The sequence below is a fragment of the Papio anubis genome, chromosome 1 (assembly GCF_008728515.1).
Source record: "Papio anubis isolate 15944 chromosome 1, Panubis1.0, whole genome shotgun sequence".
Lineage (NCBI taxonomy): Eukaryota > Metazoa > Chordata > Mammalia > Primates > Cercopithecidae > Papio > Papio anubis.
Window position 1 is genome coordinate 131,584,265 of NC_044976.1, and position 13,939 is coordinate 131,598,203.

General features: G+C 53.2%; 1 protein-coding gene across 1 annotated transcript; it reads right to left on the reverse strand.

Annotated features, from left to right (window-relative positions):
- Positions 1-3,293: 3,293 nt before the first annotated feature.
- ADAMTS4 (ADAM metallopeptidase with thrombospondin type 1 motif 4) lies at positions 3,294-12,789 on the reverse strand. Its single transcript, XM_003892956.5, has 9 exons — positions 11,580-12,789; positions 10,130-10,453; positions 9,744-9,876; positions 9,040-9,210; positions 7,507-7,793; positions 7,212-7,398; positions 6,789-6,964; positions 5,640-5,815; positions 3,294-5,140 (listed from the first exon to the last, which is right to left on the reverse strand). Exons 1-9 carry the CDS (start codon positions 12,210-12,212, stop codon positions 4,714-4,716), a joined length of 2,514 nt encoding a protein of 837 aa, XP_003893005.2. The 5' UTR covers positions 12,213-12,789; the 3' UTR covers positions 3,294-4,713.
- Positions 12,790-13,939: the final 1,150 nt, after the last annotated feature.

Sequence of the window (13,939 nt, forward strand, 5' to 3'; positions counted from 1 at the left end):
ATCCTAACACTTTGGGAGATCGAGGTGAGAAGATCCCTTGAGGCCAGGAGTTCAAGACCAGCCTGGGCAACATGATAAGACCTTGTCTCAACCAAAAAAAAAAAAAAAAGTAAATTAGCTGGGTGTGATAGCTCATGCCTGTAGTCCTAGGTTCTCAGGAGGTTGAGGTGGGAGGGTTGCTTGAGCCTGAGAGTTCAAGGCTGCAGTGAGCCAAGATCACACCACTGTACTCCCGCCTGATCAACAAAGGGAGACTTTGTTTAAAAAAACAAGTGTATCTCCGTGAACATTAAAGGAAGGTGAGAAGGGCTATCATGATGACCTGTTCTCCAGGGCCCAGCCCAAGGTAGCCCTCCATAACCCTCATAGTCTATTCAGTTCAGGGCTCGTTAGGCTCTTATCTTCTAGTCCCTTTTACTGTCCCATTGCTTCCCTTTGGGGGGAAGGTGGAGTGGGAGCAGTATACAACCTCCCCGGCCCAGAATGCAGTGTGAACCCCTTTAGAACAGTCATATATAGGCCAGGCACGGTGGCTCACGCCTGTAATCCCAGCACTTTGGGAGGCCAAGATGGGCGGATCACGAGGTCAGGAGATCGAGACCATCCTGGCTAACATGGTGAAACCCCATCTCTACTAAAAATACAAAAAAAAATTAGCCAGGTATGGTGGTGGGCGCCTGTAGTCCCAGCTACACGGGAGGCTGAGGCAGGAGAATGGTGTGAACCCGGGGGGCGGAGCTTGCAGTGAGCTGAGATCGTGCCACTGCTCTCCAGCCTGGGTGACAGAGTGAGACTCCGTAAAAAAAAAAAAAAAAAACAGTCATATCTATTGTTTGCATTTGTACCTTACATCTACTTATCACAGAACTCTGCTCATTGTACCATCAACTCATAGTATCAAGGTCCATAAACATACTATCTGTGGTCTCATTTTGCTCACTAGATGAAACGAGTAAAGATCACTCTTGTCTTGTCTCCATCTTTTTCAGCCTGGTTGGTAGGAGGACCACAGGAGGGCCAAGGGGCCAAGCCTAGCACTGGGAACCGTGTTTACTGGAGAGAAGAGAGTGTGGGCAGTCTTTCCTCATTGCTGCAGAGGAAGCAGGCGCTGTGCTGGCTGGTGTAGAGTACAGGGTGCGGTGTAAGACACTGCCTGGTACAGAACTTGATTAGCAAAGCCCAGCTCCAGTGAGCATAGCACATATAACCACTACAACCTCCATGGCCTGCCTCAACCCCATAGTCCCAGCTTCACATTCCAAGCAGTGTTTGGCATCCCAGCTAGGGGCTGCTATGGCAGAGTGAAGTGCCTTTGGTTCCCCCATTCTTCCTTCTTCCACCTCCACCTCCACCTCAGGGTCTTCTTTACCTATAATTTCTCCCTCAACCCCACATCAAGTACCTTCCCCAATCCCTAGCAGTCTTGCTTCTGCCTCTCAAAACTCCAAATTCTTGCAGGGTCTACCTACCACCCTTGCCCATCCCTGTTCCATCCATGACACACGCAGGACTGCCCAAGTTTTTTTTGTTGTTGTTGTTTTTTTTTGAGATGGAGTCTCACTCTACCACCCAGGCTGGAGTGCAGTGGTGCAATTTCAGCTCACTGCAACCTCCACCTCCCAGGTTCAAGCAATCCTCCTGCCTCAGCCTCACGAGTAGCTGGGGCTACAGGCACTTGCCACCACACCTGGCTAATTTTTTGTAGTTTATTTAGTAGAGATGGGGTTTCACCATGTTGGCCTGGCTGGTCTTTAACCCCTGACCTCAGGTGATCCACCCACCTCAGCCTCCCAAAGTGCTGAGATTACAGGTGTGAGCCACCATGCCTGGCCCCCTTTTGTTTGTTTTATTGAGTTGGTGTTTTGGTCTCTCACCCAGGCTGGAGTATAGTGGCACGATCATAGCTTACCATAGCCTCGAACTCCTGGGCTCAAGCAATCCTCCTATTTTAGCCTTCCAAGTAGCTGGGACTGCAGGTGCCACCACGCCCAGCTAATTTTTCAATCTTTTTTTTTTTTTTTTGGTAGAGATGGAATCTTTCTATGTTGCCCAGGTTGGTCCCAACCTCCTGGCCTCAAGAAATCCTCCTGTCAAAGTACTGGGATTACAGGCGTCAGCCATCTCATCCAGCCCCAAATTCTCAAGCAAATGCACCTTGCCCAGAGGGAAAATTTAGTCCCTCCCTCTCCTCAGGCATCAGGTATTCTGCCATTTTGGGGCACCTGGCTCCCTCACCTCAGATCCTTTTCCAGGTTATTCTTCTTGCCTTCTTGCCTATTTCCTGCCAAACCACGTCCTGTTTTTTGTTTTTGTTTTTGTTTTGAGACGGAGTCTCGCTCTGTTGCCCAAGCTAGAGTGCAGTGGTGCGATCTCGGCTCACTGCAAGCTCCGCCTCCCAGGTTCACACCATTCTCCTGCCTCAGTCTCCCGAGTACCTGGGACTACAGGCACTCGTCACCACGCCCAGCTAATTTTTTTTGTATTTTTAGTAGACACGGGGTTTTACCATGTTAGCCAGGATGGTCTCGATCTCCTGACCTTGTGATCTGCCCACCTCGGCCTCCCCAAGTGCTGGGATTACACGTGTGAGCCACCGTGCCCGGCTGTTTTTGTTTTATGAAATTTTATTATAATCTCCCATCTTCTAGGCATTCTGCTGAGTTTATACTGGCAGATTCTGGAGACCCCATTCCATCTTCAGGTAGTCACAGGGGTAACCTCTCACATGGCCATGGCTATAACCTTTACTATTTTGAAAATATTCTAGCATTTGTTCCCAGAACAACTCCGTGGGAGTAGATACTATTAGTCCCATATGAGCAATCTAAGGCTTAGCAGCAGTGACTTACCCAACACCACTCAGCTAATAAGATGCCGAGCCCCAAATCGAATCCAGACCCGCTGGCTCCCACTCCAGTGCTCTTTCTACTGTTGTGAAACCCAGACCCCTCAACTATCACCCTTATTACTAAGTACTCATTTGTGTTGATGCAGTTGTTCTTGTTATCTGTTCTTGTTATCCTGCACCTTCATGTTCTTGTCAATTGTATTCGTAGCCATGTGTTTACTATGTCTCCTTCCTGTGATTGGGAACCTCCAGAGGTGAGGGATGAAATTTTCCTTTCTCTGTTGGTCCCTCAGAACCCAGGATAGGGGTCTGCCAACCAAAGGAACAGACCCTGAGGATAAAGGCAGGCACCATGGATGTGGATCTTTGCCACCTTCAAGTGCATATAGAGAGTGGATGTGGACAGATGTTTGATAATAGTAAGTAACAGCGCTGCCATTTGTTAAGCACTTACTAGATGCTGAGCATTATGCTAGTTCTTTATTTACATTATTTAATCCTCACAACAAACTTCTAAGGGAGGTCTTATTATTGGCAAATGAGAAATCTAATGCTCAGAGACATGGAGTTAGGATGCAACCACATCTGTCTGACTCCAAAAGGATCATATAAATAGCAGAATTCAATTTAGATTTTAAAAATATGTACCGGGTGTGGTGACTCACGCCTGTAATCCCAGCACTTTGGGAGGCCGAGGCAGGTGGATTAGCTGAGGTCAGGAGTTCAAGAGCAGCCTGGCCACATGGCGAAACCCTGTCTCTACTAAAAATACAAAAATTAGCTGGGCATGGCTGGGCGCAGTGGCTCACACCTGTAATCCCAGCACTTTGGGAGACGAAGGCAGGTGGATCAACTGAGGTCAGGAGTTCGAGACCAGGCTGGCCAACATGGTGAAACCCCGTCTCTACTAAAAATACAAAAATTAGCCGAGCATGGTGGTGGGTGACTGTAATCTCAGCTACTTGGGAGGCTGAGGCAGGAGAATTGCTGGAACCTGGGTGGCGGAGGTTGCAGTGGGCTGAAATCACGCCATTGCACTCCAGCCCTGGTGACAACAGCGAGACTCTGTCTTAAAAAAAAAAAAAAAAAAATTAGCCAGGGCGTAGTGGCGGAAGCCTGTAATCCCAGGAGGCTGAGGCATGAGAATCACTTGAACCTGGGAGGCGGAGGATGCAGTGAGCCGAGACTGTGCCATTGCACTCCAGCCTGGGCAACAGAGGGAGATTCTGTCTCAAAAAAAAAAAAAGAAAGAAAGAAAGAAAGAAAAAAAAAAGATAATCCCTCACTCCCTGAAGGCCCACCCTACTATCCTTTTCTTTTCCCAAAAAATAAAATTCAGGAAGAGGAAAGCAGAACAGGTTGTACCTCATACATAAGCACACACACATTTTCACACACACACACACACACACGCGCGCGCGCGCACCACTTATACCTATCATCACCACCCTGGATTTCCTAGCCCCAGGGTGAGGGCTATGAGGGGTCAGGGGTCAGGTTCCCCTGGACCCTAGTCCTTGTTCCCTTCCCTGGTGCTAAATAAAAGTGAATAAATACTAAATAAATACAACTGGGGCCCAGGCCCACCCTGCCTTCCCCCTCCCTCCTGTGACCCGCAGGGCAGGGGGGGCAGTTTAGATGGAGGGCTGTCTGTCAGCCCCTTCCATCCACTAACCCGTCACTGCCTCCCAGGGCAGGAAACCAGGGCAGGGCCAGCCTGCACATTAGGGTGAGAGGAGTGGCAGGTCTCACACCCGCAGCCCCTCCCCACTGAGTCTTAGCATGAGGCAGCAACAGAAGCTCTCTCTTTCTCCCAGCTAAGTCCGAGGCCCCGGTGCCCAGAAAGGGCAGCCGGGATAGTGAGGTTATTTCCTGCCCGCCCAGGGGCGCCGCCGAAGGATCTCCAGAATCTGTGCTCTTCGGTGCAGCCAGTCCTGGGGAGTGGGGCGTGGTGTTGAAGGGGTTGGCCGTGGCACAAAGAAGCTGTATCGGAGGCGTGCATCCTGGGGGTTGCCAGCCACTAGGACTTGCAGTGTCAAAGGCTGGGCCAGTGGCCCATGGCCTGACAGTGTCTCTGAGGCTGCAGTGGCTCCGCTGTAGCGCAAGCTGACTGCCCCAGGTAGTACCACATCTGTGGGGGAGGGCATCAGTGTGTATTCACCATTGAGGGCGTAGGAGCCATCTGGCAGCTTCAGGGCCAAGTAGATGCTCCGGTGGCCAGGGTTTCCCTGCTGCCGGACAAGAATGTGGGTGGCCCCTGCGGGGATAGTGACCACACTGTTGTATCCGTACCTGTGTGGAAGGAGTAGATGGAGAGCTCAGGATCACCGGAATCCCCTCAGCTTTCTGAGCTGTGTTTATGTGACTGCATGTGTGTACATGTGTAGATGGTTGTCACCCCTATCCTATATGAGCTGTTCAGTCTGGATCAGAGCTACATGCACATGTGCCCTTTTGCCTCTTATCTCTGGACCTTTACACCCACTGCCCCCTTATTGAGGTGCCCTTCCAAGTCCCACTTCCTTGGTACCTGTCTAATTCCTACCCTCCTTCTGAGACTCAGCTCAGAGGTCACCTCCAAGGAAGCCTTCCCTGATGTCCACAGGGGCACTCACAACACCCTGTTCCGACCTCGGATGAACACATGGGACACTGCACTGTAGCTGCCTACTCATCTATCTCCCGCTAGACTGTGAGCTCTTTGAGAGTAGAAACAGTGCTGAGTTCCCCTCTGCATCCCCAGGACCCAGAATGTCCAGGAAGGTAGAGGGAGGAATGACAGTGAAAGAACCTGAATTTTTTGAAAGAGCCTGACTGCTTGCTGCAGCCAGAACCGTCCCCTCCGCACACCATGCACTTGTCAAACTTCTTCTTGGAGCCAATGATGCGGTCACAGCCAGCATGGATGCAGCGGCCCTGGACACAGACCGAGGAGCTGTCCGGGGAACAGGGGGTCCCATCTACCACCTGAGGAGAAGAGAAAGAACAATGCCGAAGGTTCCTCCTAAGTCAAGAGGGGTTGGTTGGTAAGTCAAACAAGACCCATGTCCCATCAGGGAAGGGATGTCGGAAAAGTTGGATGAAGTAGGGGATGTAGATGGGTGAGTGCCAGGCACCATGTGGGTGATAATCATAACAATAATAATTATTATCACATATAACATCTAGCCAGCATTTTCAGAGCACTAAGTATGAATCACATAGCATGCTAAGTGTTTTACAAACACAAACGTAAATCTCACCACCACTATTTGAGGTTTTTAGGGATGGAATGTTGAGGTTTAGAAAGGTTAAGGAACCTGTCCAAAGGCCACACAAATGGCAAGCAGAGGAGCCAAGATGGGAAGTGCAGGTCTGTCTGGTCCTAGCACCAAGCCCTAAACCTTCATGGCACTGTCCCTAAATGGACGCTAGAGGGCAACCAGCCTGTAGAAATTCTCAGGTTGGGGCGAAGGGAGCAAAACGCTCCTAGGGCTTGTTTTTCTTTGTGCAGCCTTCAACCCACCACCCTATCACAGAGACGGAGTGTAGGGACTTCAGTCATCTCCAGAAGGCCTGTCCATTGAGGGCTGGCTGTCCAGGAGCTGAATGAGGCCAACACTATAATTTGACAGAGAAGCCCATGGAAGAGGGGTCAAGGACTTGCCCCAAAGGCCACACATTCCATTCTCACCAAATGCAGCACTAGAAGATGGGGAGTCAGAGGAAAAGAAACCACAGGAAATAGGATAGGCTAGAGGGACCTACTGGCCAAGTATCTGGAGTCTGGGGCTTGTTTTCCTGATACCTATGTACAGATAAGTCTGAGTGGAATCCTGGACTGGGCTGGCATGGCTGTGGGAACAGGGTTACTTTGGGGGATCTTTGTCATCAGAAAGCAGAGGGAGCACGGGGCGGGGGTGTGACCATAGACAGGGCCTGGGGGTGTCCTGACCCTCACCCGTGGCTCCAGCACGTAGTAGTAGCCCAGTGCCCGGGCCTGGCAGGTGAGTTTGCACTGGTCTTGGGGGGCCACGCCTGTGTAGCGAGGAACCCAGTCCATGGGCCCTGGGAAGCTCTTGAAGAGGTCAGTGCGGTGGTTGTAGGCAGCACACTGTTCCTCGCGGAAGGTCAGGGCTGGAGGGGTAAAACAGTCAGAGCCCCTCCTTCCTCACATCACCCCACACCCCTCCACCCAGCCCCTGAGAGCTCTAGACAGCATAGCTCTGCTCTTCCCCACAGACGGCCAAGGACAATTCCCAGAGGTTAAAGGCACTCCCCACAACAGCAGGGGAATCAACACTCCCTTTGTCTTGCACTCAAGGGACAGTCCTTGTTGCTCTACTGTCCCCTCCCAAGGGCTCCCATCCCTGCTACTCCTCACCTGAGCCAGTTGGGCAGTCCTCAGTGTTGCAGGAGCGGAAGCGGGTGCGGCGGCCCTCACAGTACTTGCCACCATTCCGGGGGACAGGCCTAGTGCAGTCTCGGGAGGAGAACTGGACACCACCCCCACAGGTCCGAGAGCAGTCACCCCATGGTCCCCAGGGACCCCAGCCACCAGCCTGTGGAGTCTGCAAAGGCACAGAATGGAAGTGGGGCATAAGTGAACTCTCTCCCGGGCTTAGGGCTGGTCCCCACACCCCGGGGCCCTTTACCCCACCCCTGCCCTAGGATCTCACATTGAAGTCCCGGAGCTGGTCCATGTGGAGGCAGCGACCACCCATGCAGGCTTGTGCGGGCCCGCAGGGTGTGCCATCGGCCCAGGGCGAGTGTTTGGTCTGGCACATGGCATGGCCATTGAGGTGGCCAGAGCACCAGAGGGCAGCACAGGGTGGTGGCAGCTGTGGACAATGGCGTGAGTCGGGCCCGAAGGTCAGCTGGCACTGGCGGTCAGCATCATAGTCCTTGCCAGGGAAAGTCACGGGCAGATGCAATGGAGCCTCTGGTTTATCTAAGAGACAGTGCCCTGAGAAGGGGGTTGGGGCACAAAGTCAGCAATGGGCTGAGGGGAGCATTCAGGATTGCCAGCAGAAAGCTTAGGCTCCCTGGGGCCTGATGGAGCCTATAAAAACAATCCTAGGACTATAAGAGAATTAAAAATTTTTTAAATTTATAATTTATATTTTAATTACTTACTTTTTTTTTTTTTTTTTCAGAGACAGAGTCTTGCGCTGTCACTCAGGCTGCAGTACAGTGGCATGATCATGGCTCACTACAGCCTCAAACTTCTGGGCTCAAGCAAACTTCCTGCCTTGGGCTCCTAAGTAGCTGGGATTACAGGCATGTGCCATGTCCAGCTAATTTTTTGGAATTTTTTGTTGCCATAAGGTCTTGCTATGTTGTCTAGGCTAATCTCAAACTCCTGGTCTCAAGCAATCCTCCCACCTCAGCCTCCCAAAGCATTGGGATTACAGGTGTAAGCCACTGTGCCTAGCCCTGTAAGAGGCTTTAATGGGCAACTATAATTTATTGGATGCTTATTATGTGATGAACATTGGCTAAATGCTTGACCAGCATGTATTTAACCATGGCAAATACCTATGAGATAGGTACCACTATTATACTTATCTGACATATCAACTACAAACACAGAGAGGTGAAGTAACTTACAGTCACACATCTACACCTGCTTAAAGAACAGAATAAGAGGCCAGGCATGGTTGCTCAATGCCTGTAATCGCAGCACTTTGGAAGGCTGAGGTGGGAGGATTGCTTGAGCCTAAGAGTTCGAGACCAGCCCAGGCAACACAGTGAGACCTCATCTCTATTTTAAAAACAAACAAACAAACAAAATGGAATAATGATAGGAACTCAGTTCTGCCTATTCTAACCAACTATAGAATACTTGAGTTTGCTTCTCATCAACATCTCTGCCTAGTGGCAGTCATCCTGCTATTCTTGCATACCTCACTGCGTGACAAGGTAATCACATCCTTCACAGCCAGCCCATTCCAGTGGTGGACAGTTCTGGCCCTCAGAAGGTCCGTTCTAATTCTACTGAGCCAAAATTCACCTCCTCTAGCTATGCTATTTATTCTGGGAGGAAGTGAGAACTACACAAAGACAGCAGCATTTCTCACCCCTTCCCACACTGCAGAGGAAGCACACTTGGGGGAGGCAATTTGGCCCATGCAGGGTGCAGCAGAAGTGAGAGTGCCCTGGAGGACAGGAATTGAGTCCTACCCAGGGAAAGGTAAGTGCCATCTGCTTACCATAGCCATTGTCCAGGAAGTCAGTGATGAAGCGGGCACTGCAGGGGGACCAGGGCTCCTCAGGATCCACATGAGCCATCACAGGGGCCATGACATGGCGAGAGGTGCTCAAAGGCCCATTCAAACTGATGCATGGCTTGGAATTGTCATGGAGCATGTTGAAGACATGACCTGTGGGAGCAGAGGCCCTGATAGGATCTGAGGGTCCCTTCCTCATGCCCTGAGGGACTCCATCATAAATCTGGCTGCAGCTGTGGATGATCAGATCCATTCCCCACTCACCCTGCCCCCAGTCCCTTTCTTTCTGGTACTCTCAGGGCTCCCAGTATGTAGCCCCATCTCTTTCTCTGTCTCCTCTTCCCCAAAATATACTCCGGGCCCCTCCCTATCCATTTTTCCTTATAGCCAACACTCCCAACTGTGACCCCACCCATTCCCTCTCTGACTTCCCCTCCAAATACACACACACACACACACACACACAGAGAGAAAGAGAGAGAGAGAGAGATCACAGTAGTTTCTACCAACTAATTTAATAGAAAAATGTAAATGTATGTCTACACCTGGAGCAGAGAGGAGTAATAGCCCTATACCTAGGCCTAGGGGAAGAATACCTTGGGGCCCCCATTAACACTGTGGTGAACTTAGTACCCCCTCCCCCACCTTCTCCTCCCTAATACCTTTCTCATCCACCCCCACTTTACCCAGTTCATGAGCTGCAGTGAAGGCCGACTGGAGCCCATCATCCTCCACGATAGCACAGCTCCGAGCCGGGTCACACACGGTGCCCACATCAGCCATACCCAGTGTGTCGCAAGTGGAGACTCCACACAGGTCCTGTGGAGAGGGATCATAGAAGGTGCATAGACAGCCAAGACACCTGGGTCCATTGGGTTGAGATCTAGATTCCTAGGGACCTGGGCACTGAGGACCCAGCACTGTCAGGGCCTAGGCAGCCACACATGGCAGTGTGGCTGGGGCAAGGCACCATGTCACACAACTCCAGGAATATCATTTGCATCATAGTCTATGTAGTGGTGCTTCTTAGAATTGTGCAGTGCATGGCCTGCGGTGCTGACTGGGGCCTCACCTGACGGGTAAACAGAATGGCTGTGTCAAAGTGGTCAGGGTCCGAGTCCTCAGGGGTGTTGAGGCCCCGCTGCCAGGCACAGAAGCTGCGCAGGGTCTGGGCAGCACTGGGCCCCACTTGGGGCCCCTCCTCGCCTGACCCCAGGATCACTAGCCGAGTCACCACCAAGCTGACAGGATTGCGGATGCTTGGGTGCTTGAAGGCCTTGGCCGCTGCTGCCATCACTGTTAGCAGGTAGCGCTTTAGCCCCGCACCGTGGAATGCGGCCATCTTGTCATCTGCTACCACCAGCGTCTCCACGAATCTACTCAGTGAAGCAAAGCGCTGGAGAGAAAAAGGGAGAGGAAGAACCTGAAATAGCCTCTCAGACCCATGGGTTGGTCGATTCTGCAATCCCTCACTTCCTGGGTCTTGAACTCAGCATAGTCAGCTGCCCGCCCCCCACCTCCCCCCCGCCACCCCGGGATTCCTGACTCCTGGCGGGTCTTGGTTGGGCCCTTCCCCCAACACCAAATCCCAGGGCTTTTGTGGTAACTCTGAGGAGTCAGCAGCTGGTTCTAAGAAGGGGAGGAGAAGGGGACGCCACATCCCAGGGCTGCGGGAGCCCCAGAGGTGAGAGCCGCCTGGACTGCCGTCAAGAGGCACTTTGGGGTTCTCCAGGCCTGAGTGTGGCTGGGACCTATGGGACCAGGGCTAGAGGGCTGGGCTGCAACGTGTCTGCCCTGTGTGGTTGGAGGAACGATTCAGTCAGCAGCTAGGGCCAGGGCCAGAGCTCAGCGTGGCGGGTGTGGAGGGAGCGTCTGGTCTGGATTAAAGCTAGAGAGGGAGGAGGGAGGAGGGAAGGGAAGAAGCGGGAGACCAGGAGTGGGAGGGAGGAAAGGATGGAGCTTCAGGCAGCCTCGCAGTCCGGCCACAGTGTGGGAAGGGGATTGACCAGAAAGAGGTATGGGATACCCTCCCTCTCTCGCCACTCCTGCCCTAGTTTGCAGTTTGCCACAGTGATTTTAAAGGCAGCATCAGAAGCCAGACACCAAGCCCTAGGGCCTCAAATCTCACTCCTTTAGCTGGGGGTGAGGGATGAAAATCAAATTTGGGGCAGAGAAAAGAGCCAAGGCCAAGGGGCTGTTAGGAGACCTTTACTGCTGGGGACTGTGCCAGTAGGAGATGCCATGGCCAGGAAGGGGTGGGGTGGGGAGGGGGAGCAGTTATTCCCAGCCCAGAGTCTCTGACCCACCTCTGAGAACCCTCGGTGGGTCTGGCTAGGAGAAGGGTGAAGGGGAGAGGCCTGAGCCTTACCAAGAAAGGAGGCTCATGGAAAGAGGAAAGGCAGGCAGAAGGGAGGGAAGCAGAATGGCCAGAAGTGGAAGTGGGTGGAGAGAGGGTGAATAGGGGTCAGTAGGACAGACATGGCGGGAGGACACCGCAGGACACAGACTCCAGGGCTGCCTACCTTGGCTCTTCGGGGTCTGGGGCTGGGGCTTCCAGAAGGAGCCTTGACGTTGCACATGGGACCTTGGCCGCTGGCAGGACTCTTCCGGCGTAGGATGTGAGCCCCAGGTCCCCCAGCGGAGTTAGGGGTGCCTCCCTCCAGGGGCTGGAGGTGGAGTTCAGCCCCCCGATACTGTAACACCCCTAACAGGGCTCCCCCATCCCAGTGCAGAGATGCCACCGACTCCGGATCTCCATTGATGGTGCCAGTCAGGTAGGTGCCAGGCTCTGCTCCACCCAGCAGCTCAGGCGCCTGGCCCAGGTACTGCACTGTCAGCCCCTCGACCTGCACGCCGGAGTCCTGCTCCAGCTCTAGTAGCAGCGTCTCCCCAAAGGCCTGCAAGCGGCACAACAGCCTGGCAGGGGCGCCTGAGCCAGGCAGGACGCTGCCGTTGAGCTTCTCTGGAAACACGATCTCCTCCTCCCGGGGGAGGGGGCTGGCCAGCCAGGCCGAGGGCAGGAGAGAGGCCAGCAGTAGCAGAAGCAGCCACACCAGCCAGGAGAGCGGCACAATGGGGAGCAGGAGGCAGGGTTGGGCTCCCCACAGCCAGCGCCCCGCCAAGCCCCTCCCGGGATGCGCGCCTGTCTGGGACATGGCACTGGTACTGGCGCTGGGAAGGACTGAGGCCGTCTGGGGCACCAAGTCCTCCACACCCTAGCTTTGGAAAGCTCCTCTCTGTTAGCCTGGGGGCTTGGACTCCTGCCAAGGTCAGAGGCAGTTTTCAGAAGGGCTGGGGACCTTTAAAGGAAATGGAGAAAACTTAGTCCTTGGGCTTGGGAGAGGCGCCCAGGGGTCTGGCTTCTCCAAACTCTCCTCCTGAGCCCTCCTTTCCTGAATCTTTGTCTTTCCCTGCCTGTGTCTTCTGCAGCTTCTCTGGCCTCTCCCTCTGTAGGAGGACTCTGTCTGGGCCGCTTCTGTGCCTGCCCTGTCTCTGCCTTCTTCCGCTGTGCCTTTGTCTCTCTTTCCTCCTCTGTCTCTCTCGTGCCTATGTGTCTGTGGGTCTCCCTGTGGGTTCTCCCCAGCCTCTCTCCGCGCCAGCTCTTTTAAGCATGGTGAGCCTGTGCGATTGATTGGCTGATCTCTAAGCCACTCAGCTGAGCTCTGTCGGTGGGACTCAGATGGGTGTATCATCGCTTCCCAAAAAAATGGGACTTGCCCAGGGGAGGGGAATCTCTAGCAGTCGAATGGATAATAGGCACTGGGCCAGCTGATGACATAGCCTTTTCCCAAACTCCACAATCAGCCCTCAGCTGTCTCTTTCCCTTTTTGGTGGGACAGAGCCCCAGGAGAGGCAGAGAGTGAGGGAAAGGGCCTGGCCAGCATGCACAGATAGGATCACGGTCCTGGGAGAATTTCTGCTCTTATAGTCTAACCTAGCATGGCCTCTCTTTTCTCAAGGCTCCCTCATGCTGCCCTTTGGCCCTAGTGGCTGGTTTCCAGGGCTGCGGGGACTGAGTGAACTGCCTGAGAAAAGAGGGTAGGGAACAGGTAAGGAGACATCAAGAGGGAAGAACTAAGAAAGGAGGTAACTTGACATGGCTCAGGATAGAACTGAGCAACTGGGAAGAGTAAAAGAGGCAGAGCAATGGGGGAGGCAAGGAGACAGTGATCAGGGAGTTGACTGCCCAAAGGTAGGATGATCCTGCTTGGAATGAACGTACTGGAGGCGGCAGATGACAAGGCAGGAGGGGTTAACGACTTTTCCTTTTATAGGCTGATCGAGGGTGGCACCTCCTCTTTTCCAACGTCCCTTCTCTCCCTCAGGATCCCCCTTCCTGAGTTACCACTACCCACCCCCTCCAAAGCCCAGAACATCCATTCCGCCTCCGTTTCCCCCCCAGGGTTCCCCCTCCCCACTTCCTGACTCCCCATTTCCCTGGCCCAGCTCCCAGTAGCTTCCCCCAGGCTTTTGGCCCTTCTCCTACCCACTCCCAACTGCCCTAAACCCTCCCCCAGCCTCAAGTCAGCCAGCCCCCAGCATAGGCAAGACTTGCTCTCAGGAACCCAGATTCATCCAGTATCAGTCTGGGGGAATCCCCACCTGGCTCCCACCACCCACCCCACCTTGCTCTGAGAACCCATTGGTTCCTGGAATATCTAGTAATCTTTTCTTTTTAATTCTCCCTGTGGCAGGGAGAGGGTGGAGGCAGCATTGTGCTTATAGGGAAATTAGGGTACTGGGAGAAATCCATTGCCTGGGGTGGGAGAGTGGCTGGGGAGGAAGAGGTGGTGTTAGGGAAGGAAGCAAATTATTCCTTTGACTTTGGATAGGAGGGAACTCGCAAAAGAGGTCTTGGGTGTGAACTCTCAAGGCAAGGAAG

Excerpts from the sequence above, each read along its gene's own strand:
- ADAMTS4 (XM_003892956.5), bottom strand. The coding sequence starts at position 12,212 with ATGTCCCAGACAGGCGCGCATCCCGGGAGGGGCTTGGCGGGGCGCTGG. Across the intron at positions 9,877-10,129 it reads CCATTCTGTTTACCCGTCAG|GACCTGTGTGGAGTCTCCAC; the intron begins GTGAGGCCCCAG and ends CCCTCTCCACAG. Across the intron at positions 6,965-7,211 it reads GGACTGCCCAACTGGCTCAG|CCCTGACCTTCCGCGAGGAA; the intron begins GTGAGGAGTAGC and ends TTACCCCTCCAG.